General features: G+C 46.5%; 1 protein-coding gene across 4 annotated transcripts in view; it reads right to left on the bottom strand.

The window, feature by feature from the left end:
* Positions 1-26,494, bottom strand: part of GRK5 (G protein-coupled receptor kinase 5) — an 85,537-nt gene that overhangs the window by 38,168 nt on the left and 20,875 nt on the right. For all 4 annotated transcript variants that reach the window (XM_075612037.1, XM_075612040.1, XM_075612036.1 and 1 more), the window contains exon 2: positions 4,560-4,655. In XM_075612037.1, coding sequence (XP_075468152.1) covers positions 4,560-4,655 — 96 coding nt within the window. The remainder of the gene's footprint in view (positions 1-4,559; positions 4,656-26,494) is intronic.

The raw sequence follows: 26,494 nt of genomic DNA, 5'->3' as shown, positions 1-26,494 counted from the left end.
CTAGTGTGCGAGAAAGGATCCAAGGCTATCCTAGTGTGCGAAGAAGCAGATGATCGATGCCGCCACCACTACTAGAAGCACAGACTCACCAGGAAGTGGTTGTAGATTAAAAAAAACTTTATTGGCTACATAAAACGGATATCTTGACAAACACTAGAGACCTCCTCCTCCCGCGCGTTTCAAGCAAGGCTGCTCTTTCGCAAGGAGTGTAAATAGTACGTGATTCCTTGAGTCACAGACGGCTCACATTTTCTGTATCCTAGTGTGCGAGAAAGGATCCTAGGATCCAAGGCAATCCTAGTGTGCGAGAAAGGATCCTAGGATCTAAGGCTATCCTAGTGTGTGAGAAAGGGTCCAAGGCTATCCTAGTGTGCGAAAAAGGATCCTAGGATCCAAGGCAATCCTAGTGTGTGAGAAAGGGTCCAAGGCTATCCTAGTGTGCGAGAAAGGATCCTAGGATCCAAGGCTATCCTAGTGTGCGAGAAAGGATCCTAGGATCCAAGGCAATCCTAGTGTGTGAGAAAGGGTCCAAGGCTATCCTAGTGTGCGAGAAAGGATCCTAGGATCCAAGGCTATCCTAGTGTGCGAGAAAGACAGGGATTTATTGGGAGTCTGGGGTTTCAAAACAGATAGGAAAATGTCCCATTAATTGCCATGTTTCTATGGAGAAAGGAGACTTCGATATTGTAGTTATTGCTCAAGTTGACTTTGGGTGCAAATATATGATCTTTTTTTAGGCAACCTGCACGCGTGATTCAGCAGATGTTAGGTGAAAGATGTCAGTTTAACAACAAGTATGCAGGACTGGCTTGGAAAATCGCGGGGCCTGGTGCAAACTGGGTGTGGCCTCCTACCCTCCGCTGCAACCACGCAACAGGGGGGGCCCGGGTGAGGGTGCCGGGCCCGAGGCAGTTGCAACGATGGCACCGCCATCCTGCCAGCATTGTTGCAGTTACTGTATTTAACGACGTCACTTGACAGTATGTTTAAGCCATTGACACATCTGAGTGACCTTTCTGCTTCAGAAAACATTGCTTTATACTGGGAGAAGGATCTCCATGGGTGCGATTAAAATGTAGGGAATATTGTGCTCTCTCAGCTCGGCAACATAAAGAGACCTGTTAACCAACAGATTCCAAAAGTAATCTGCCAGATGTACTGAGAAGTGTTCAGTCATAGGCCACCTTACAAAGCAATTTGTTCCCGTAGGTTGTAATGTGCGTATGGCTTAGCACTGTTTAGTAAATCTGATCCAATGTGTCTGGGATCATCCAATAGGAACCCTTTAGGACTGAAGGAGCTGCTCAGTGAGTATATAACCTGACTCTAAAAACAATGACACCGCGTTAGAAGCAGGGGAGCCTGGTTCAAATCCCGGTGTCAGCTCCTTGTGACCTTGGGCAAGTCACTTTGTCTACCTTGTAAGCTAGTTGGGACAGGAACTCATTGTACCGGCAACATTTTATGTACAATGCTAAGTACACTGCCAGTGCTATATAAGAAAACTATATATATATATATATATATATATATATATATATAATCAAAAAATAAATAGATGATACCGTTCTGTGGCTAACGAAATGCTTTTATTTGTGCGAGCTTTCGAGATACACTGATCTCTTCTTCCGGCGATGTTACAATGAATGAAGCAAGGATAACTTAAAAACAGTGTCTCTTGGAATGTTATCTGTGCTTGTCCTTCCCCCGTGTGGATGTGTTTTATGGCTAGAGGTGTCAAAGGGTAACTGAAAGCAAGTGAAGAAAGAGTGTGTATGTGTATCAGTGTGAATAATGTATGGAGAGCTCTCCAAGCATGAGCGCCGTGTGTCCTTAAAAGTTTCGCATACGCTCGCGGGGGGCAGGCGGGGACGCTGCAGGGGAAGCTGAGCGCGCTAGAAAGTTTAAAAAATGTGTTTACCCGAGTGCCGGTGAGCGTGTGGGCAAGTATGCAAGTCACCTCGCCAAGCGCCGCCCGCTCAGCGCTAGCGGGGACGCAGCCTTACATGTCTATAGGGCACTGAATGAGTTACAGGAGCTTCCGGACGTGAGAATGTTGCTCTGCTTTGCAAACCACCAAATGTCTGGCAGGAAAAACATCTAAACTCCGGTCTTAACAGGCACAAATACTGTAAGTGCCCCCCGTTTACTATAAATTGTTGCATCATGAGAGAATTTCAAAATATGCCCAAAACCGCTCTCTTTCTGTTTCTGTGCCTTCATTTGCATGCAATTATACAACATCAGCTTAAAACCCACCCTACCAAATTCTGGGAAAACCTTTAGTAACCCGGTCTGGGAGCAAAATGTTACGTTATTCGCAGGAGTTTAGGAATGTGTAACTGTTTTTAGGGTTGTTACTTGTATCTTGCTTTCTTAACTAACATTTTTTGTGAGTATTTCAAATTATATGAATAAATACCGTATAGATCTACATATATGTGGTATACTGTATATTATTGGTGACTGCAACATGGAGTTTAATATTTTATACTAATGACCCCAAAAAATACACTACCCGTGCAACGATGTTACACTGTGATATAATAACACGGTGCCACTGAGTAGCAGCTTAGTACAGACAACCAATGGATGACAACCTATCCTATAAATATTAATACTAAAATACTGGGCCAATTCCAGCACATAGTGGGGCGACATTTAACTAGTACAATAAGATACATGTGTTTATTTAGGGTGGGTGGGACATATTCTTCATTTTTCGATATATAGAAAAAACAAGGTGCAGAAGACACAACGTGTCACGCAGGTTAATGATTATTCTGGGGGGGGGGGTGTATAAACTCTCCAGACTAGCCATGTGGACCCCAAGCTCTAATATAGCTCTTATTATTATTAATATATCATAGTATCATAGTAAAATTTGGAGGTGGTGCATGGAGCAATAAGATGAATATTCCAACTTTATATGAATCAGTTAATAAGGTCAATATAATTGTAGGTTTGGTGCTGTTTAGATATAATGGATAATGAATAAATATTTTTTGTTATATTGGAATCACCATATTTTAAACGTATGTGGATGGGGAATTGTCTTATTTATAAAGTGTCTATGATTTACAATGATGTCATTTCGTATTAAAGACCAACAGTAACATGAAGAAACATATTTGCATCTTCACTCTCCTCCCTGCGCTGCGATGCTTATGGGTGGAATATAACCCTGCCTTTATAGGACACCCATGTGAAAAACCTTCTTGAGATTATAGTATACAGAGGCTTCACAAGTCTCTTTTTTTTTTTTTTTAATTAGTGTTTTATTATTTTCAAAACATAAAAGGAGGGTGGGGGGAAGGGGATGGGGATACAGAAAATAAAAAGGGTGGGTAGGGGGGTACATCCGCAACGGTCTCCACGCAAGGACTGGTCGACCAATGATATATATTTACATACACTTTATAGAATAGGAGTATAATCAATCTGATTAATACAGATCTCTGAATTCACAGTCTAAATAAGATTTGGGTTTTGCGATACATAGGTCGCCCAGGGGTTCCACGTTGTCAGAAAACTGTTATATCTATCGTGGATTAAACAAGTGAGTCTCTCCATGGTCATAACAAGATTCATTTTTGGAAGTCTCTTTTATGAGTGTAATCAAGTCAAGGGTACTCAGGGTACTCAGGGTACTCAGGGTTGCCACCACTCCGGGTTTCACCCAGAGACTACGGGTTTTGACAAGCATCTCCGGGCTACGGGTTTACCTAGTAAACCTCCGGGTGGTGGCAACCTTGGGCGGGTGGGCAGGCGGTGGCGTCTTCCGGCATCTTCCCCCTGCAAACACTGGCAATATGGCTGCGCGGCGGCAAATGGTGCTGCGTTGCCACGCCAATGGGAATGCCAAGTGACGTAACTGCATCACGTGACGCCCACCGCCATGACAACGAGATGCTATTTGACGTCACGTCGTGACACCATGGCAACACAGCCATATTGAAGTGAGTTGCAGGGGAAAAAATGACAGGAGGTAAGTGATTTATTTAAAAAATAAATAAAAAAAAACTCCGGGTTGGCCTTCAGTGGAAGCTGGCAACCCTGAATGTACTCTGTACATGTAAAGAAGAGACCTGGGAGGTTTGTAATGTTTTGCACCTTATAATTTAATCTATGAAAACTCTCATGTTTGTCTCCTAAATCGACACTTCACCAGGACTATCAAGGTTACTAGACATTTTAATTACATACAGTGGCCCCTTGCAGACGCACTTACCAGAACACCCTCCTTCTGCCTCTGTAAGTTCTCCCCACTTGCCACTTGGATTGTAAGCTCTTCGGGGCAGGGACTCCCTTTTCCTATTGTTTTATGTCTGAAGCGCTTATTCCCATTATATTATTAGGTCACGTGTATTGAAAAGCGCTATGTACCTGGATGGCGTTATATAAAGATATACATACGTTCAATATATATAGTCCAGCCTATAGCCTGTGTGAAGTGGCGCTGTTTACATTATCACTATACCTGGACTTTCCAACCTCTATATTGCTGGAAGCTCCTGCAATTGAAGTCACCATGAGCTGAGTGAGAACTGGTGGCTCACCTGTATTTCTTCTGAGCTCTTCACACTGGCTGATGTGAGGGAATTTCAATATTTCCTTCCACTTCTTGCTTTTCCCTTTGCGTTTTCCACCTCCCCCTGTCGAAGGGTGAAGAAAATATTATTGTTATCATGTGACTGTTTGGTATGTATGATCTCGGGGAAGAAAGTAAGATGGAACACATGGAAAATAGATTAACATTCCTGCAATCTCTACAGTGGCCACAAGGATTTCACAGTTTGAGGTTCATGAAATGTTCACAAATAATGATATCTTATTCAAACCCCCTTTGATTTTGCAATGCCTAAGGTCCAGACTAACATCAGGACAGCGTAATCGGTAGGAGGACCAGCATGCAAGCCCTTGGATGTTGACTGAACATCATTAGGGCATACTAAAGTTTAAAGCAGGGCCCTTCAACTGGCAACCCCTGGGCCGAATACGGCCCATGAAGATCCTTGATGTGGCTCTCAGACTCTCAGCTGCCCAAGCAGCTAGTTAGAAAGCACTGAGCCCTACATGAAGTGCGCAATGACCGCAGGGCTCGGTCACCGGTTACGCCCCAGAGGGGGGAGGGAATATAGGCAGGCAGTGAGGGGTGGGAGACCATTCCGCGCCTGTCACTGTGTCTGTCCCAGGTGCAGGAGCTCTGCTAGAAGCTCCGGGCTGAAGCCTGTTCCAGGACGGAGGTAGGCTGCAGCGGTTGCTGCCCTGCGTCTTGGGTGGAGAGGGGGGGCGGAAGTGAGGCTCCATCTGAACCCTCTAGGCACGTGATTTACCGGGAGATCTGCGGGGGGTAAGGGGTGAGCTCTGGCCATTAGGCTTCCTGCTGCCCCCCCCCTGATATTCATTGCTCTCTTCACACCCCCCCCCCCCCGCGTTATATAGTACAAATGTGGGGTGAGTTCAATGGGACCTCCACCCCCTTCTTGATGGTGCTCTCGACCACCAGCAGGGGTTGAAGGCTGCAGTGTGGGGTCCGATGGCATGTTGAGCAGAGAGGCAGTGCGCACAGATGCCTAGAAGCCTAGAGTGGGTCATGGCTGGTCCAGGACATGCGCCACGGGAGGTGTTGAAGGCTAACAGACGACACAGCAGGGGGTGAGTGAAGGCTTCCTGGGTATATGGTAGCAGGCAGAGGGAGGATAATTTCAGACCCTTCCCCTGTTGGGCAAGGCCTTCTGCTGCCCCCTCGGTTAACATTCCTTCCCACTGAAATAGCTTCAAGGTGAGTCATGGGGGTAAAGATCCTGGGGAGCCTCTTAGGTGGCCAGATTAGTTGTGGGAATGGCTGAGGTCATTTCCGACAGAGGCATGATCCTCTATTTATGTTCAGAGAGGCTGGGATGTGGTCCATTATTGGCCACTAGTTGAAAAAAATTGGTTGGGCTGGGGCCTGATCGGTTACCCCAGGGGGTGATAGTTAAACATAGTTGAGGTTAGTGGTAAAAATTAGAAACACATTTTCAAAGATAAATGTCACATGAACTTTCATCTTCTGTAGACAAAGGGAGGAATGTATGACCAGGTATTCCATGGTCAGTGCCTACTCCTGAGGCTCTTTCGTTTCTCGGCATGACAGCAGCATGGGAAGAGGCACCACCTTTGCGGATGGGGGCCAATTCTTGCCCTGTTGGGCTGGACGTAGCATCTGGGCTGTGGCCCCTTAAGGGGGGGAGGCAATGTGCACTCCTTCCGCCCCTACGGTTGTCCCGGCTGAAGCTGGGAAGGTTTCTGAGGTTGGCTCGAGTGGGCAGGGCTCATTGTGCTTTGAGTGCCTGGGGCCCATCTCACAGCTGACAAGCAGTTAGCGGCTGGTGCAGTGCCTAGCCTCTGGTTAAGGATGCTTAGACATGCACAGCAGTCCATTGGGATTAATATAGACCCGTTTGTGCAGGTGATTATCGCATGGCTTGACTGTTAATGTTCCTTCAGATCGAATTTGGAAAATGTTGGCAGGTCTGGGGGTTCGGGGCTACTTTAAGGGGGTTAAATAGCCCCGTTGGTGGATGGTTGGGGATAAGTGCAGGGTAATCTTGCCAGACGGGGCTCAGTTATGGTAATGCCTGGTGGTGGAATGCTGGGCGTGTGGACAGGACTCATTGTGCTTTGAGTACATGGGGCCCATATCATGGCTGACGTGGGGTCAAATGAGTGGCTGGGACTTGGAACGGTCCGGGCTAACATCATTGCCCTTACCTGTGGGTGGAGCACTCAGGCAGGGTTAGCACCTCCCTTTTGCTGTATATGTATAAAAGCCATTGAACCTGCAGACCTTTGTGTGTGTGCTTTATTTGCGGGAGGAGCATCGCAGGCTCTGAAGACATGAGGTTAGCAGGAGCAACATGCAGTGTGTGACACTAAAACTCACTTGTACATTAAGGTAATGCAAATATATATGGTACAGATACTATACATGATGCTTGCAAAATATTGAAATAGTATAGTTTTTTATGTTTTTAAATGTATATAAGATCACATTATAATAAGCTTTTGGCCCTTCTATTTCTGACCTGGCCCCTTTGGAGAACTAGTTGAAGTGCCCAAGTTTAAAGGATCAGTCCCATTATTGTTCAGATACATACTAATGGAGGATTTCTGCAGGGCCCCTTGATTATAGTCAAATGGGCAAATGACCAAAAGTCATCTCAAATCATAGCTACTTTGGCATCACTGTCACTTTGCCACATCATTCAGGTACGGTTTCCATTTAACACTTCACAGCATCATTTAAACAAGTATTTGATGGGGAAATTGTGTTGTGTGGAGTCATAAATCTGGCCCTAAATCAGGGGCGGGCAAATCCAGTCCTCAAGGGATACAAACAGGGCAGGTTTTCAGGAAATCCCTGCTTATGCATAGGTGGCTCAATCAGTGGCTCAGTCGAATATTGCACCCCCTGTGCTGAAGCAGGGATATCCTGAAAACCTGACCTGTTGGTGGCCCTTGAGGACTGGAGTTGCCTACCCCTGCCGTAAATTTAAAAGGCTACCTAGCTGTAACCCTTCCCCCGCCCACAGATTCTAGAAAATCACATCGGTTTTAACGAGTCCTCTGAAAAACTCTTCTACATCAGAACTTTCCTGGAATAAAAAAAATGTCAGGAGAATTTCACGGAGGCGAATGAAGAACAGGGAAGGAGAGCCATATGTTCAGCAAAATAAAGTGGCACTGCGCCTCTAAGCGCCTTCAGTGGAAGGCAGCAATGCTGCAACGTCGTTTTTGGCATCCAAGGGGTTAAGCAGAGGTGTGTGAATCATATGCTGGTGAATGCCAGGAGGATACATTGTGTGGGGTTTATGATCTGTCCCAAGCCATTGGCAAATGTAACTTTTTCTTCCCAGGCAGCAGAGGCACAAAGAGCAGCCTCTTCATAGTCTCCTGCATCCTCAGTTTAAATACACAGCCCTGAACCCGAGGCCTGATTGGTCCCTGTGATTTAAATGATTACGCTCTGAAGAGGAACCGATTCTTCCAGAGAACAAAGAGCGGCAGAAATTCCCAGCGCCATCTCTCTCCCTGCCCGTCACGTAAGGCCCCTGCCAGGAGCAGGGTAACATAGGGCATTTTGTGCATTATTAAGGACATAGATTTTATTCAAAGGTCAACTCCCAGCTCTTGTTTCAAGAGCTCACTTTGGGCATTGTGCAGGCCCCCTTGTGAAGAGACAAACATGCCCACTTTGTGTGTTCTTGGTGTGTGTTGGGGCTGTGTAAGATTATGTGCAGGACAGCTGGACAATGAATGCTATATGAAGGAGAGGGATAACGAGGAGATCAGAATTGTGTGCCTTGCACAGGGGAATTAGGGTCACACATCCGTGCAACCTTTCTACAAGGACATCAGGAATAAATATCTTTCACCTATAGTGTCACAGACACATTAACAATGCATATCTCTCTAACCTTTACAACACAAAACTCAGGGACACAGAACACTGTCTCACTTTACTCCACGGAGGCATCAGTGACATATCCCACTTAATACTATTTAAGCCACTTTGACCAGTGTCACTGTGCCAGGACTTCCCAGCCTTGCTGGAAGTCCCTGCAACACATATTTCCCATCACCTACAACTAAAGTCATGAGGGACAAATATACAGAGACATCAGTGACACGGGGACGATATAAAGATATCTCACACCTCTTCCGGCACGGATATATCAGAGACACCTAGCTCTTGTGACACAGGTGAAACATACCTTTCATACGTTCCCATGTAGACATCCCAAAAATACACATCCATCCAAAAAAAAACCCACATTACTTATAGTAACTCTCATCCGACCTGGAACACAAACCTCATCTCACCCCTTTTGTAAAAAGGCATCAGACACACCAGCCACCAGCCCCAGCATCACCGTATTGTGAGCTGACCGCGTGCTCTGCTTCCAAACGTTGTGTCACTCCCTGATCACGCACAGAAGACACCAGAGAGGCGGCTGTAATTTCAAATCAGCGTCATATTCTATACATTCATTTTAAATGTTTTGAGAAATGTTTAAAATACTTAATCCCTCTGCTGTCCGAGCCAGGAACGTGCAATGCATTGCTTTGCAATTCGGACAGCAAAAATGGTTAAAGGCAGCAGCTACAGCACTGTCAGGGTTAAGCTCCATTGACACAACTGCCATTCCTATATTCTCCTGAAAAGGAGTACTGATACTCGAGCATCTTTGTCTTGCCCTAGAACAGAGGAGCATGGGAACCGTATGATGCATTTCCTTTCAACTAAACTTATCTTAATTGAAATAACTTGCCCCAGACACAAACACAAAAAAAAAGGTGTTGGGTAAGGCCGCAGCACCATTTATTAAACCATCATAACAATACACAACTCAAACCATTACATAAAGAGTTAACCTCTCGCCTCCCAGCCAGAGAAACATTTCATAAATAACAATGGCTCTGAGTCCCAGCCAGGAACCTAAATTACCATCACAACCAAATACCTCCCCAACAATGTAACCGTTCCCGAGACCGTGCTCAGAAATACCTCCCCAACAATGTAACCGTTCCTGAGACCGTGCTCAGAAATACCCCCCCAACAATGTAACCGTTCCTGAGACCGTGCTCAGAAATACCCCCCCAACAATGTAACCGTTCCTGAAACCGTGCTCAGAAATACCCCCCCAACAATGTAACCTTTCCCGAGACCGTGCTCAGAAATACCCCCCCAACAATGTAACCGTTCCTGAAACCGTGCTCAGAAATACCCCCCCAACAATGTAACCGTTCCTGAGACCATGCTCAGAAATAACCCCCCCAAACAATGTAACCGTTCCTGAGACCGTGCTCAGAAATACCCCCCCAACAATGTAACCGTTCCTGAAACCGTGCTCAGAAATACCCCACCAACAATGTAACCTTTCCCGAGACCGTGCTCAGAAATACCCCCCCAACAATGTAACCGTTCCCGAGACCATGCTCAGAAATAACCCCCCCAACAATGTAACCGTTCCTGAGACCATGCTCAGAAATACCCCACCAACACTGTAACCGTTCCTGAGACCGTGCTCAGAAATACCCCCCCAACAATGTAACCGTTCCCGAGACCGTGCTCAGAAATACCCCCCCAACAATGTAACCATTCCTGAGACATGCTCAGAAATACCCCCCAACAATGTAACCATTCCTGAGACCATGCTCAGAAATACCCCCCCAACAATGTAACCATTCCTGAGACCATGCTCAGAAATACCCCCCCAACAATGTAACCATTCCTGAGACATGCTCAGAAATACCCCCCCAACAATGTAACCATTCCTGAGACCATGCTCAGAAATACCCCCCCAACAATGTAACCATTCCTGAGACCATGCTCAGAAATACCCCCCCAACAATGTAACCATTCCTGAGACATGCTCAGAAATACCCCCCCAACAATGTAACCATTCCTGAGACCATGCTCAGAAGTAACTTTTATTTATTAATAAATATAACATATACATTAACAGTAGATATAGGTGGGAATCTTTATCCCTCCCTGCTTACCACTTCAATGATTTTACCCTTCCCCTTAGCCTAGCAACACACCTTCAACCAATCACTAAATACCTTCCTTATCTCCACCTGGTAACAACATACACCTTTCCCGCCTAATTCTCCAGCTTCTCATTCACCAATCACCTTATGGCCCCTTTGACCGAGGTCAAGCAGGCGTCATCCCCAATCCCATGTCACCCTACGGCTTATTGCCTCTGCGGCTCTCACAATGCAGACTGAGTTCCCTGCACCCAACATGCACGCAACTCTCAACCTCTGGATGGAAAGATCCTGTGTGTCTACACTCTGTCCCTTGGCCAGCGATCTGGCACTTGTAATCTCAGGCAGCCTGTCCCCTGGGATTGCCGTGAAACAGATAGCGTGTGACGGGTTATGCAAAAGCAAATGTCATCCTAGGACACACCACCAAACCTGGGAACTCAGGCCAAGTGTTTAACTAACGCGAAGCCTTTCCCAGTTCTAATGTCCACACATTGCAATTTATTCCATGGGGAAAAAATGCATTGCAATCACTGCTAGCAATGAAGAGGTTAATAATGTCACCGTTAAATGGGACAATTAGTGGTGTGCATGTTTAAATAGTCCTTCAAAAAGAATCCAATTAACATGTTGAGTCCCAGAGGGACCAGCAATGCTTTGGAGTCTATTGTTTACTCAATTTTTATTTCATCCATGGACATCAATTTTATTATTTGCTATAATTTTGCTAAATTATTTACACTCTCCCCCCCCCAAAAAAAGTGCTAAATACAGGAAAATATCTCAGCATATTAAAACTGCAGACCAAGCAATATCCTACATGTGTGTTTTTTTGTTTTGTTTTTTTTTAATCCGTTCTGTACTTCGAGAAAATACTTGAAGCATTTTTTTTTAAACAACTCTAAATTACATTTTTATTTTTAATGCATTATAATGTAACAAGCATTTTTTGTTTCTACAGCAACCATTTACAAAGTCACATTCCCTTCCTTTTCTGAAATAGGCTCTGGCACACCCCTTTATGAACCCTGCCCTCTCTCTCTAGCAATGCACCAATTGTACATAGTGACTGCTTGGTCACATGATCTTCCCCACAGAACTTTGCATCTTTGATCCTCTTCTGCTGCACTGACAGCCATTTAGTGAACCCCTTAGCCAAATTTTCACCAATCAATCACAGAAGAACGGATCGATCGGCAACTTAGCTAATTACTTATCAATGTATGGATTGTGTTGATGTACTTATTAAAGGGGGGGGGGGCAGCAGCTTACACTGCTGCTTTAAACAGTGTTATATGGACCAAAATTTTTTAAAAAATTGCAATTATCATAGCTGACACTTTCAAATTTTTCAGCACAGGTGTTGGAGATCACATAGTTGGTGTTTGGAATTAATGTTTATTCCAAGGATGGGATAGATTAGCACCTAGCAGGCACCAAGGTCTCTATTATAAGTGGCTGAGATTCATATTTGTGTTTAGTTTTAGTTACATGTCAAATAGGAGTAAAGTGTCTGACTGAGTCACATTGTTGGGCTCTTCGATTTGGAAGTTTTGATTTCTACACGTGGTTTTGAAGAATAGATATTTCAAATGACAAACTGCATACTATGCCAGTGTTTTTTTTAACTTTTTTTCGTTAAGGAACCCTATAATTATATCGTGAAATTCTGATGAGCCCCAACCCTCTCTAATAGTGCGTCTGAGATCAGATGCATTGTAAGGAACCCCAACCCTCTCTAATAGCGCGTCTGAGATCAGATGCATTGTAAGGAACCCCAACCCTCTCTAATCGCGCTTCTGAGATCAGACGTATTGTAAAGAACCCCGTCTCTAATGGCGTGTCTGAGATCAGACGTATTGTAAAGAACCCCGTCTCTAATGGCGCGTCTGAGGTCAGATGCATTGCAAGGAACCCCAACCCTCTCTAATCGCGCTTCTGAGATCAGACGTATTGTAAAGAACCCCGTCTCTAATGGCGTGTCTGAGATCAGACGTATTGTAAAGAACCCCGTCTCTAATGGCGCGTCTGAGGTCAGATGCATTGCAAGGAACCCCATGTAAGAGAGTGCTCACCACAAACAAGGCGTGACCGCGAGGCCGAGGTGGGGATTTGATATTACACCAACCCACATCTACGTGAGCGCACCTGGAGTGTAGATTGGTCGAGTTAGCCGGGTCGGGGTAGGAGAGGTCTGGGTGGTCAGTAATACTTGCCAAGGTCGGTGTTGGAGAGTAGTGGATCGTAGGAGGTACTTAGCCGTGGTCTGGATTGGAGAGAGGCGGATCGTCGTGGTACTTTGCCGAGGTCAGTATTGGAGAGGAGCGGATCGTCGAGGAACTAGCCAGGGTCGGGGTGGAGAGCTGCGGATGATCATACCCAGCCGAGGTCAGGAGAACGGAGTCCGGAGGAAAAGCTAAGGTCAGGAGCAAGGATCTGGACGCATGACAAGACTGTGGAGGCAAAACAGCAGAGAACACTTCGCTAGTAGGAAGGTTTATGCTCAGCCGATGAACCAGAGAAGCGGCTGAGCATATAAGGCATACTGGGACCAATGAGGACAAGGCGTAAGGGAGCGCGTCAGGAGTGCCTGCTGCGATTGGTTGACGAGGTGCATAAGACAGGTGTGGGAGGGCTTACAGGTGGAGGCTGGTGACGCAGTACCTGCGCAAATAGAGCGCGCGTCCCGTGAGTACGTGACGTGCCGATGACACCCCCGCGCGGGCACAATCTGGAGATGGGGCCAGAGGAGTCCGTATTAATACTCACGCGTGCCCGTTGACCGGCGGCTGGTAGATGGCCCAGGTGATGCGCCGCGGGGGAAGCGGAGAACCCGATAGGGGGCTGAGGTAAGCGAGAGGCACGCCAAGGGTAGCGGGACTCATGGATCCTTACACCCCAATTCTCTCTAATAGCGTGGCTGAGATCAGATGCATTGTAAGGAACCCCAACCCTCTCTAATAACGCGTCTGAGACCAGATGCATTGTAAGAAACCCCAACCCTCTCTAATAGCGCGTCTGAGATCAGATGCATCGTAAGGAACGCCAACCCTCTCTAACAGCGCGTCTGAGATCAGATGCATCGTAAGGAACCCCAACCCTCTCTAATAGCGCGTCTGAGATCAGATGCATTCATTAATTTCATCCTCTCTCTTTCTGTATGTCAGTCTATGGCCTGCATTTTCTTTCCCACACTTGGTATCTCCCAGTGTGTAAGTGCATTCGGTCACTAAACCGCCACATGTAAGTCTCCTGAACAGGCCCCTAGGAAGCCGGACCTTCAGGTTTCGAAACACTGGTCTGTGCCTTAAAGTAATATAAAAAACAGCAAGTGTAAAAGTAGGACATTTTTCCGAGTATCTCAGCAAGAGCGGATCACTCCTAGCTCTAGTAAGAACGGACATTTGTGGGAGCTTCACTTAATAGGCTGATAAAGAGAGGGAGCTCCTCCTTTGTACCTCAATTTCCAGTAAGGAAATCTTGTCCACAGAATCTCACTGACCTTAAACAGTAGTATCAGTTGATTTAAATAAAATATGTAAGAGCTACATTTAATAATAGATTCTAGACAACTCTCCTTGGCTCTGGTAATTCTTACAGTTATCTCAACTTAAAATCCTGAACTCACAAAGCCAGAAGTTGCCTTCTGTCTATAACCATCTTGTGAATGGAATAATTCCATCATGTAATTTCATGAGGTACAAGAAAAAAGGATTTGTGTTTTCTCTATTCATTTTTGTTGACCTGCAGTTCTAAACACACTCCTGAAGGTGGAGAAAGAGAGTCACACACAGGGGACCTGTACTTGTTTTTCAATCACATGAAGACTGCAGGAACTAGTGACACAAGATCTCTATAATGCTCTATAAAGCAAATACAATTTTCACTTTTGAGCAAATTCACATGTCGCAGACAGGTCTGCAACGCGGCTTTTCACCATTATCTCCTAGCATACGGTGCTACCACTGCAGCAAGGGATTCTGGGAAATAACATGCAAACGTGCACAGGGTCACCTTTTACTTAATGTCCATTTTACATGGGACCCCTATAACCTTATCCCTGCCGCATTACACAGCTTTTCAGCACAGCCTGGGTTACAGAAGTGCATAACCAGTAACCCTACTCAAAAAACAGCTGGTTCGACCTTTTGGGTCTCTTCAGTGTAGGCTGGTTGGCTTTGTAATGTGAAGTTGGAATAGGTTTCAGCCACACCTTATATACGTTATGGGGTGGGTAGTGAAGTTACAAAACCCTATAAAGCATGAAACTAAGGGGACACAAATCAAAAGTACACCCCCTTTTCCTTTCCTATTGTGCGGCAGAAGTGGGAAAATCTGTTTCTTCTGTGAGCGATTTGGAAGAGGCTACCAGAGAGTAAACAGATGAGTTATTGTACGTAATATCACAATAATGACTTCAATTAAAGTTTGCATATCTAATGGATAATGAGTTCCGTTTTCCATTTGCACCAATGCAATGTGCTAGGTCCGAGGTTGCATGAAGCAGTCTGTACTGTATATAGGGCACCAGAATTCAGAGTAGGAATTGCTGTTGGCAGCTTTCTTACATGTGACCCTCACACATAGATGCTAGAGACATATCTTGCCACACGTCAATGCACACATATCACACATTTCATGTATATCAGGGGTTCCCAACTCCAGTCTTCAAGGGCCACCAACATGTCAGGTTTTCCGGATATCCCTGCTTCAGCACAGGTGGCTCAATCAGTGGCTCAGGTCAACGACAATGTGTCAATTGGACCCTATACACAGTACAGCAGACACCAGAATATCAGTAGATGCAAATCTCCATTATTAGTCATTCTAGAATAATGACAGGTCAGACGAAAAGAAGCGTAAAAAGTGCACTGAGATGCTATGCGTTCCTTTCTTCTACCGGTCTGCCTCTCCACCAATGGTAGCTCACGTAGCAGCCCCTCGTGACCTCTACGCGTTTCGCTCTGAGTGCTTCATCAGGAGATCACGTGTTGGGGCTGCCGGTGAGTTCAAATGGCCTCAAACAGCCAATGCGATTTTTCCCTTATTGCATTAGCAGTAACCAATGCAAATGACTATCAGCTGGATCTTATCTGTTCCCGGGATCACAAGCAGTGTGAAACGCGTAGCGGTCACAAGGGGCGGCTGGCAGGCCGGTAGAAGAGAGGAACGCACAGCCGATGGAGCTTCACGGGTTCGGACCTGGTTCATCTGCTCCTACAGCTACACTTCCAGATCTCCCAGTTACCTACCTCTCAGCTAGTTGTAAGTTCATTATTGTAATATTGTTATTCTTGTGTCTAGTCCAGGGCTGCACAACATACGGCCCGCGGGCCGCATGCGACCCAACGGGGCACCCCGTGCGGCCCGCGCCGGACCCCCTTCAAACCCCCCTTCTTTACCCCCCTTCCCTGGTAGGGAAAGAAGGACGCGCTCCAGTAGGAGCGCGCTCCAGCAGTGTCTGTGCGCGATCTCCCCTAATCTCCTCCCTCCTCCAGCACGGGGACGCGCTCTAGCAGTGTAGGGCGACCCGGAACTTCCGGGTCTGCTGCTAAAGCGCGCATCCCTCGCGCTTCCCTGCCGCCGCCGCCGCCACCGCCACCGCCGCCACCGCCACCACCAGGTAAGCATGGGGAGGGGGGCTGCTGACATGGGAGGGGGATGGGGGCTGCTGACATGGAAGGGGGATGGGGGGCTGCTGACATGGGAGGGGGGTGGGGGGCTGCTGACATGGGAGGGGGGTGGGGGGCTGCTGACATGGGAGGGGGGCTGCTGACATGGGAGGGGGTGGGGGGCTGCTGACATGGAATGGGCTGGGGGGGCTGCTGACATATGGGGGGGGGGTGCTGAAATGGAAGGGGCTGGTGGGGCCTGCTGAAATGGAATGGGCTGGGGGGGTGCTGCTATGGGCTGTGGGGGGCTGCTAATATGGGCTGTGGGGGGCTGCTGAAATGGGCTTTGGGGCCCGACTCTGTTTTCTTTGTGAGGGGGGAGAGTGGTGTGAGTTGCAGGGGGGGGGAGTGGTGTGAGTTGCAGGGGGGGCGAGAGTGATTTGAGGTGCAGGGGGGGAGAGTGCTGTGAGGTGCAGGGGGGGAAGTGATTTGAGGTGCAGGGGGGGAGAGTGATGTGAGGTGCAGGGGGGAGAGTGATGTGAGGTGCAGGGGGGAGAGTGATGTGAGGTGCAGGGGGGGGGAATGATGTGAGGTGCAAGGGGGGTGGGATGTGTGTGGTGTGCAGGGGGTTATTGTGTGTTTGATGTGGAGGGGGAGTATAACGGCCTAGAGTGCCAACCGCGTGGTTTGCCTACCCCACCATACAAACATAGACGACAGTTTTTTGTGGAAGTAAAAATGGTCACAGCTTTATTGTTTAACAATACTATCAAATAACTGTCAGCCATAAACTTAGTCCTTTGTCGTTCCTATTCTCGGTATCTTCCGGCGGGAGGAGCCCTCCTCCGCCCGCCCTATTCTACCGTCAACCGGGAGACACACTCTCTGCCGTGATGGACACTCTCGCCCCTTACTCACGGCCCCGTCATCCGTTCACCCTAGGTCCCCCTTTTCATGGCCGTCTGGGCCTACCCACATAGGATAGAGCCCAGCTACCTAAGATTGGTGCAAGGGGTACAGCGACCGACCACCTGCGTCGGCGCCTCCAGCCCGCACGATCTTTTCAGGGGGACCGTTACCTGGTGGCCCATCCGCATCGGGTGGAGCCCCATTTCGGGTATTTACAGTGCCCTACGATGACTGGCCTGACAGTTCCGCCAACGCTGTAACGATGGATCTGCTAACAGATTCATAAGAAATTGTTAGGCACAACACAACATTCTAATGGGATGGGTGGGTGGGAAAAACAGGATTAATGGAAGCTCCTTACCCGCGACGGGTTTAAATAGCCCGCCCTCCTCCCCCCTCCCCTTGCTGCGTGCGCAACTCCACGCCGCCTCGTGGTGCGGGGGAGGGGAGGAGGCGGCCAATCCCTGCAAACACTGGAGGGCCCGGCCATTATGAGGGCGCCGGATCCATTTTGGAACCTCTGCCCTTCTTTATGTGTGTGGGTGAGGGGGAGAGATGGGGGTATGAGAGATAGATGGGGAGTATCGCAAAAGGTTGATAGTGAGGGGTTCTGGGGGAGATATGAGGATGATGATGAAGGGTGCTGGTGGTGATATGAGGATGATGATGAGGGGTGCTGGGGGAGATATCTGAGGATGATGAGAGGTGCTGGAGAGATAATGATGATGATTTTACCCGTGCGGCCCAAATTTTTCCTTGGAGCAGTTCGGCCCTTCTCACTTTACGAGTTGTGCAGGCCTGGCCTAGTCCTTTCATGGGACTATTTTATCACATATAAACTTATATTCTGCATCTCAGTGCGCTTTTTCCGCTTCTTTCCGTTTGTATTGCTCTGTGAGCTCCCTTTGGGGGCTCACGCGACAGAAGATCGTGGAATTCTCCAGCGGACGGCAGCAAGAGACTTGCAGACCTTCATTTCTTAACATTGGGACAGCGAGAGTGTGGATATCCTTTCATTTGGTCTTAATGACAGGTCAGACCTGGGGTTTTTTATGAACAATTGAGCCACCTGTGCTGAAGCAGGGATATACTGAAAACCTGACCTGTTGGTGGCCCTTGAGGACTTTGAGTTGGCCACCCCTGATATAAAGCATGAGACATACATATATAGCGTGCTAATTTACAGGTACTGTATGAGTTTTGTGAAAAGTGGGAAAATGCACAAATAACAACTCATTAACATCAAGTGAATGGCAAAGTACAGTATTCATCATTAACTATGCATTACCTCGCACCTCCCAATATTACACAGCGTTTATACCAGGGGTCTCAAACTCTGTCCTCAAGGGCCACCAACAGGCCAGCTTTTATGGATATCCCTGCTTCAGCACAGGTGGTGCCGTCTTTGACTGAGCCACATTTGCTGAAGCAGGGATATCTTGAAAACCTGACCTGTTTGTAGCCCTTGTGGACTGGAGTTGGCCACCCCTGGTTTAGACTGAAAACTACCAGGCTGTGGAATAATACAGCATGCCACCCTTCTGCTTCCTAATGGGAATCCTTTCATCATTTGGATATATTACAATAAGTCAATGGTATAAACTGTCTCTGTTGCTTGAACTAAACAGAGTCAGATTAATGTAGTTAGTGTAACCTACGGGAACTATGTAGCATTGGCTGAACATATACCGATTACAGTAACTACTGTACTGAGGGTATGAGAGAGTAACTGAACAGTATCAGTTTAATGTGTACATGTGTCACTGACCATGCAGGATAAAAGCACTGTGCAGTAAGGCTGCGCTTATAGTGCCGGCGACGCGACGGTGATGTCAGGCTGCGCTTATAGTGCCGGCGACGCGACGGTGATGTCAGGCTGCGCTTATAGTGCCGGCGACGCGACGGTGATGTCAGGCTGCGGTTGCTGGAAAAATCAAATTGAGACGACTTCCAGCGATCGCGACCAAGCTGTCACACTTACTATAAGCGCACGCGACGGCGGCAATGCATTTGTTTTGACGCGACGTCGCCGGCACTTTAAGAGCAGCCTAAAGCCGAGCTTATAGTGCTGGCGACAGCGACCGATGCCGTCGCCACCCGCGAAAGTTATAATTTAACTTTCAGCGACGTTGCTAGCGACTGGGTCATTGATTGGTTCAGAGACAGTCACAAGTGACGACAGTCTCTGAAAAATCAAATGTACCCGGCTTCCAAATTCCAGCTCTGTCGCCTGTACTATAAGCGCTCCCGACGGAGTAAATTGTTTTGTTTTGGAGCGACGTCGCATTGCCATCGCGAGCACTATAAGCGCAGCCTAAGGCCTCGGACATGGTGCAGGGAGCGGCGCTGGGCAGCGCTGACGCTCATGCTCTCCTGCTCAAGCAGGAGCTTTTTTGTGTCCCTGCATGAGCGTCAGCGTGCGCGCTTGTAAAGCCGTGTGGGAGCTGGGCGGGAGGTGGGGCTAATGTGCCCCGTCACGGCGCCGATGTCACGGACTGCAATTGGCTTCTGGCAGTCACGTGACGGGCCTTCCGCTTCCCTCAGCGGCAAAATTTAAACTTGCCTGGCTTCTGCATTTCCACACGCCTCCGCACGCATGCGGAAGCGGCTCCTAAAGCCGCGCTGATTACAGATGCAGGGGGTACGTGCATCTGCTCAGCGCGGCTCAGCACGGTCTTTTTGACCATGGCCCTGGCCCCAGACATCGCAAGCTGCAAGCATATACATTGCTCTGTCAAAGGCTTATACTTTGTATAAATATCATTTAGCAACAAGCATAACTGCATTAAGCGTACGATAACTGGAATACTCAGGTTAATACCACTTTCTCAACTGAAATCCTTCACTAATGTGGTTTTAGTGTGTCAGTCTAAGTGTAATCCCCTATTAAAAAAAAGGAGAAATGGATTCAATAATAATAATTTTACCTTAGATAAATCACTGTTACATAGTTACAATAGTTGAAAAAAGATATGCCCATCAAGTTCAGGCTATGCTAAATGTAGACGACAGATACTTTATCCTATATCTGTACTTACAGTATATAGATCCAGAGGAAGGCAAACAGAAACCCCCCAGTGACATATCATCTAATGATATCTCATAAGGGGAAAAATAAATTCCTTCCTGAATCCAAATAATGGCAATCAGATTACTCCTGGATCAACATCCTTCCCATGTATACTGATTTGGTATATCCCTGTATACCTTTCCTTTCTGAAAAGATGTCCAACCTTTTTTTGAACAAATCTATTGTATCTGCCATCACAGCCTCCATGTGTAATGAATTAGACATTGTAACTGCCCTTACTGTAAAGAACCCTTTCCTTTGTTGCTGGTGAAATCTCCTTTCCTCCCAACTTAAGGGATGACCCCGAGTCCTTTGTACTGCCCGTGGGATGAACAGTTCTTTTGAAAGCTCCCTGTACTGTCCTCAAATATATTTGTATATAGTTATCATATCCCCTCTTACACGTGTCTTTTCTAATGTAAACAAATGTAATTTAGCTAGCCTCTCCTCATAAGTCAGATTTCCCACCCACGCTATTAATTTGATGGCCCTTCTGTGCACATTTTCTTGTTCTATGTCTTTTTTTTATGGAGTGGTGCCCAAAACTGTACTTCATATTCAAGGTGTGGTCTTACTTAAGCTATATAGAGGGGCATAGTTATGCTTACTTCCCTTCCATCCATATCCTGTGTATTCATCTGCTGTTCTTCCACTGCAGTATCCTACCTCGGCCAATAACCCCTCACATATGGAGTTGTGCCGCTCCTCAGGGGTAGCAATCATTTATGGCCAAATGTTAGTTTAGATGTAGAGGATGTTGGCGGACATGTAATGACACCTTTTATTAAAGAAGTCCACCTGTCTTTTTTAAATAGTTTGTGATGTTTGCCCTGGGTTTGAATAGACTATATGTATGATCTGCAGCAACTTGAGACGTTTGCATTGTTTTTAGAAGCAGTCCAACGCCTATAGTACCCAGCAAAGAAACCGGCCACATATGCCTTATCAGTTGCCCACACTGGCCGGTCTGGGTATTGTGTGTGCACATGGACACAGGACATATCATTTACTCTAAAAAAAATAAAGGAAATGGTTTTGTTCATCATTGGGACAACACCAGAAAAATGTCAAGCGACTTAGGGGATTGCAAGCGTTTGAACCTCAGACTATTGGATTCTCATAAACTTATATCTCATAGTTGTTCACTGAATTTTACAAATAAATTATTTATGCTTTAAAGCCAAGTTATACCCAAGGTAACCTCCTTCCACAGGTCAACTGATTCATAAGCACTCTGTAGGAACCATAGAAAATTACATGTAAAAGTAAAATGACTGAAATATCTGTATTTGACTCTGGATTTGGGGTGTATTTTATGACACGGGAAAGGGTAAGTTGCATTGAGATATGTTAGTAATCATTCCGGCTCCTGTTTCTTCTGGATTAGTAGAGACCTGTCCTTTCCCTCAATGCCATTGTCTTAAACAACAGATGAAGAGGAAGAACAGATCGGTGTTTTTCCAGAGCAAGCAGAAGGGATTAATAATGAACCTTACTGGTGTCATAAGTGAAAACATAAATACAAAATGTCCCCCTCCAGGGTCCCGAGGAGAAACACAATGTGTAATTGTGTCTGTGTAGCTCCAGTGGTGCAGAAGCACATGTTGTAACACATTGAGCCTATATTTGTATTGAACCACATGGTGCATTAATTAACCCAACATACAACTGACGCAGGGGCCTTAGCAGACCTGCATTAGATTGAGGAGGTCCTCCTTTATGATGTCACCAACAAACAATCCAATCAGAAAAGACTCGCTCACCCCAGCACTCAGATCTCTTCCTCCCTGAGCCATCTGATAGATGTCCACTGTGAGGTCGAATTCATATTATTCTTTATTACCTGATCCAATCAAATCAGAAAAATAATCCCTCTCATGTCAGTACCCTCGCAATGATCATTAGCCAATAATCCCTCTCATGTCAGTACCCTCGCAATGGTCATTAGCCAATAATCCCTCTCATGTCAGTACCCTCGCAATGGTCATTAGCCAATAATCCCTCTCATGTCAGTACCCTCGCAATGGTCATTAGCCAATACTCACTCTCATGTCAGTACTCTCGCAATGGTCATTTGTGTTTCCAGCAGTGAGGAGGTTAATGGAGATAGGCGTGATGCATTGAGTCATGCATTTGATACTCAACAACCTGAATATCCTCCATGAAGATCCCTTGGCTAATGGGCAGACACACAAGCAGACTGATTTTATAAACATACTATAATATACCAAACAATAAATGAGTTAGAAATTGAATGGGAACGCTGGCTGAACTCTGTGTAAGCAGTTCTCAGCGTAGCACATGCATCCCTTTGCCAAAAACAACTTGACCGGGAGTAAAAGCGGTGTCTTTTTCCACTAAGCCCTTCAATGTAATTGTTTACTGGACAGAGCACAGGATATCGTGATAAACTGAACTTATGGAATGATGGCAACTCTTATAATCCCAGCAGAAAGAAAGTCTTGCACGAGGGAGCAGGAAGTATTGAGTAGTCTGAGATCTGGCTCACTGTATGATTTTTTTTTTTTTAGAGTGCGTCACATCTTTCTATCTCTTAGATTGTAAGTTCTTTGGCACAGTGTCCCACATCTCATTGCCCTGTGTGTCAAACATACCAGCTGTGTGCTTTTTAAAGCACAGCGAACATGACTTGGTATAACAAAATAAGCAATACTACGCATATTGTATTTAAGGGCACTGCTGAAGGTGGAGAACAGATACATTTAATAACTCCACAGTAACACTGCTATTTTTATTCACAGACTTTTCTGTTTTGGTTCAAATGTATTTGTTTCAGAAAACCTTTCTCATTTTCTGCTTTCTAATTAGTGTAAACATTTCTAGAATAGGTTCAGTTTCAAGAATCAGAATCATAGAATCAGTTTGAAAACTCCCACCCACCAAAGCGCGCACGTCGCATCGCAGCCTGTCTGAACTCAACCTTAGGCACCCCAACCCCCTCTAATAGCGCGTCTGAGATAAGATGCATTGTAAGGTACCCAACCCCCTCTAATAGCGCGTCTGAGATAAGATGCATTGTAAGGAACCCCAACCCCCTCTAATAGCGTGTCTGAGATCAGATGCATTGTAAGGAACCCCAACCCTCTCTAATAGCGCGTCTGAGATCAGATGCATTGTAAGGAACCCCAACCCTCTCTAATGGCGTGTCTGAGATCAGATGCATTGTAAGGAACCCAACCCTCTCTAATAGCGCGTCTGAGATCAAATGCATTGTAAGGAACCCCAACCGTCTCTAATAGCGAATCTGCGATCAGATGCATTGTAAGGATCCCCAACCCTCTCTAATAGCGCGTCTGAGATCAGATACATTGTAAGGATCCCCAACCCTCTCTAATAGCGCGTCTGAGATCAGATACATTGTAAGGATCCCCAACCCTCTCTAATAGCGCGTCTGCGATCAGATGCATTGTAAGAAACCCCAACCCTCTCTAATAGCGCGTCTGAGATCAGATGCATTGTAAGGAACCCCAACCCTCTCTAATAGCGCGTCTGAGATCAGATGCATTGTAAGGAACCCCAACCCTCTCTAATAGCGCCTCTGAGATCAGATGCATTGTAAGGAACCCCAACCCTCTCTTATAGCGTGTCTGAGATCAGATGCATTGTAAGGAACCCCAACCCCCTCTAATAGCGCGTCTGAGATCAGATGCATTGTAAGGCTGCGTCCATAGATGGACCAGCCGTGCTGAGGCGTGCGGACGCTCCGCGCTGAGCCCCTGCATCCTCAATGAGGATGCCTTGAGAGGGGGCTCACGCGAGCGTCCGCAGGCGTGCTCAGGCTTTGGAGTTTTCAGCCGAGCGCCAAGCTGTTTTTCAGCGCGCTGTCGGCTGAAAACCTCCAATCAGCCTGAGGCAGCGTCAACGTCACGGCGCCGTGACATTGACGTCAGTGCGTCGCGGGCGATTGGCCCAGCGACGTCACTGCCCCGCCTCCAACCACCTCCCCCCCGGCTCCCTTCGCGCACGCTGGCTCGCCTGCAAGTCCGTGCAATCGCGCTGACTGAAGCAGGCGAGCCTCAGCGTTAGCGCGCCTCCGCTCTCCCCACCCCTCTATGGCCCGGGCCTAAGGGTCCCCAACCCTCTCTAATAGCGCATCTCAGATCAAATGCATTGTAAATTCTTCTGTATTTGGTCCAATTTTCAAATGAATTGAAAATTGCAGGGAACCCTTTAGGGATGCCCGGGGACCCCGGCTGAAAAAAAGCAGTCTTAAGCAGTGAAGTCATTTCAATGAACCTCTCGGGGTCAGCAAATACAGTACATTGCTATTATTATTTTTTTTACTTTCTATGAGCAGCTGATCTGAGTTTCTCTTTCTTTGTTTCATTCTGTAGAAATCCCACTTTTTCTCCTGCCTTAGACAGAAAACGTGTTATCACTTCACCATCTGGTGTTTTCCCTCAAAAAGGAAAAAAAAAACAAGTAAATTCTTTGATTTAAATGGAAGAAAATAGTGTCAGATTTTTTAAAATAACAGCTGTGTTTTGTTTTGAAATGGTTCCTTTATTGATAACAACGTGTACACTGAGGGGGATTCTGATCTTTCTTCCTGGGCGCTCATTTTTCGGGGTGAGGAAAGGTATCTTTTTCTCTTGGGTACACATGGCAGGTACGTCTCTAGCCTACCCAGGTCTTCTCTATGAGGAGAAGGTAGGAGGGCCTCCTTGGTATACCCCTGGGGAGAGGTGAAGTGTCTCTCTCATCCCTATGGGGTTATTGGGCACTACTGCACGCAAACCCTTACTGACTTCAATGAGAGTTTCTGTGCGGTAGAACCCGATCGGCACTATTTCACCTTAAAGCTGCAGTTCAAGCTGCCGTTTAAAAAAAATATATATTTTTTTTCCCCATTCAATGTGTGCATCAATACAATCTGCACACTGACAAGTGATTAGCTAAGCTGCAGATCGATCTGTTCACCTGTAATCGATCGCTTGCTCAGGGTTATTTAATTCAGTTCTTGCACAGCATTGTGGGCAATGTAGTCCTGGAATATGATTGACTGGGCAGCTACTAGATACAATTGGTGCACTGCTAGAGAGGGCAGGGCTCAAGAACCAGACGCTATCCGAAGGGGCTGTCACATTGGAAATGCTTCCTACATTAGAAACATTAAAATTTTCTTTAAAACATTTTTTTTAAATTTTTAATTGCCACAAGTATTTTCTCATAGTACAGAACTGATTTATTAAAAAAAAAAAAAAATACACACATGTAGAATATTGCCTGAACTGCAGCTTTAATTGTTTTTTAATTCTCTTTTTTGGCACCCTACATGTCTATGGCAGTCAAATGGTGATAAAATCAATGAGGTTCTGTGGACCATATTTACTAAATGGTGCCATGCCACAAGACACCTTCCAGTTGTTCAATGTGTCTTATTGCATAGCACTGCTTAGTAAATATGGCCTTGTATGTTTCCAGCAGGGAGGAAGTAAAACCAGAGAAGCTTTCCCAAAACCTAACTCCCATTCAAATGAATAGGGTCTCAGCAGGTAAATCATGAACAGTCTCAGGAACACTGGTAAGGGAAAGGGTTAATAACGTGAGGTTACCTGTGTCACTTACAAAGTTGTTCTGTTTTGCTCTCACAGCCGCCTGCCTGGGCTGGGAGAGAGACGAGAGCGAGGCCTGTGATTCTCACAGTTTTTCGCTTCTCGTTCCCTGCCAGTTACTTAAGTCATTTTGTTCCAGAGAATATTATTTTAACATTTCCAACTTCCTGTGTCACACGGGGCGTCCTCGTCACTCGCAGCTCTGCAGGATTCCTGCTCACAGGACCAGGGGAAAAGCAGAATGCAGGATAGAAATGGGAATACAGCAAGAACAGGCACAACAGACTTCCAAATTAAAATACATTTAATGAGCCAAGAAGGTCCGAAAGGATCTTCTTGGCTCATTAAATATATTTTGATTTGGAAGTGCCTGTTCTCTCTATTCACTGCTGCTTCTTTGTGGGACTCTCCTGCATATCCCTAATAGTCACGCCCGTATGTAGGCACAGACCAACTAGGCCCGGGCCTCTGGCGGCAAATTTCGGAGGAGCGGTGAGTTTTGGAGAGGCCGGTGCTACGGTTACAGAAGCCACGTTATCTTCCCCACAACAATTAAACGGATTTTCCCAGGGAGAGCGCGGGGGCCTCTGTAAAGGTCTCATACCGCCTCCTGCAGCGTCGCCCTCCAACGACACGTTGTTATGACATCTCGTTGTCATGGAAATGTGTCGCCGCGTGATGTTGAGATCAGGGAGGCAAAAAGGTAAGAAAATTCTAAAGCCGGCCCCAATTATAGTATGGAGCACCAACATGTGTGGCTTTCTCTGATCCTTTTTTACTGAGTG

The sequence above is a fragment of the Ascaphus truei genome, chromosome 8 (assembly GCF_040206685.1).
Source record: "Ascaphus truei isolate aAscTru1 chromosome 8, aAscTru1.hap1, whole genome shotgun sequence".
NCBI lineage: Eukaryota > Metazoa > Chordata > Amphibia > Anura > Ascaphidae > Ascaphus > Ascaphus truei.
The sequence above is the reverse complement of the archived record's forward strand: the minus strand, read 5'-3'. Positions and strand labels throughout refer to the sequence as shown.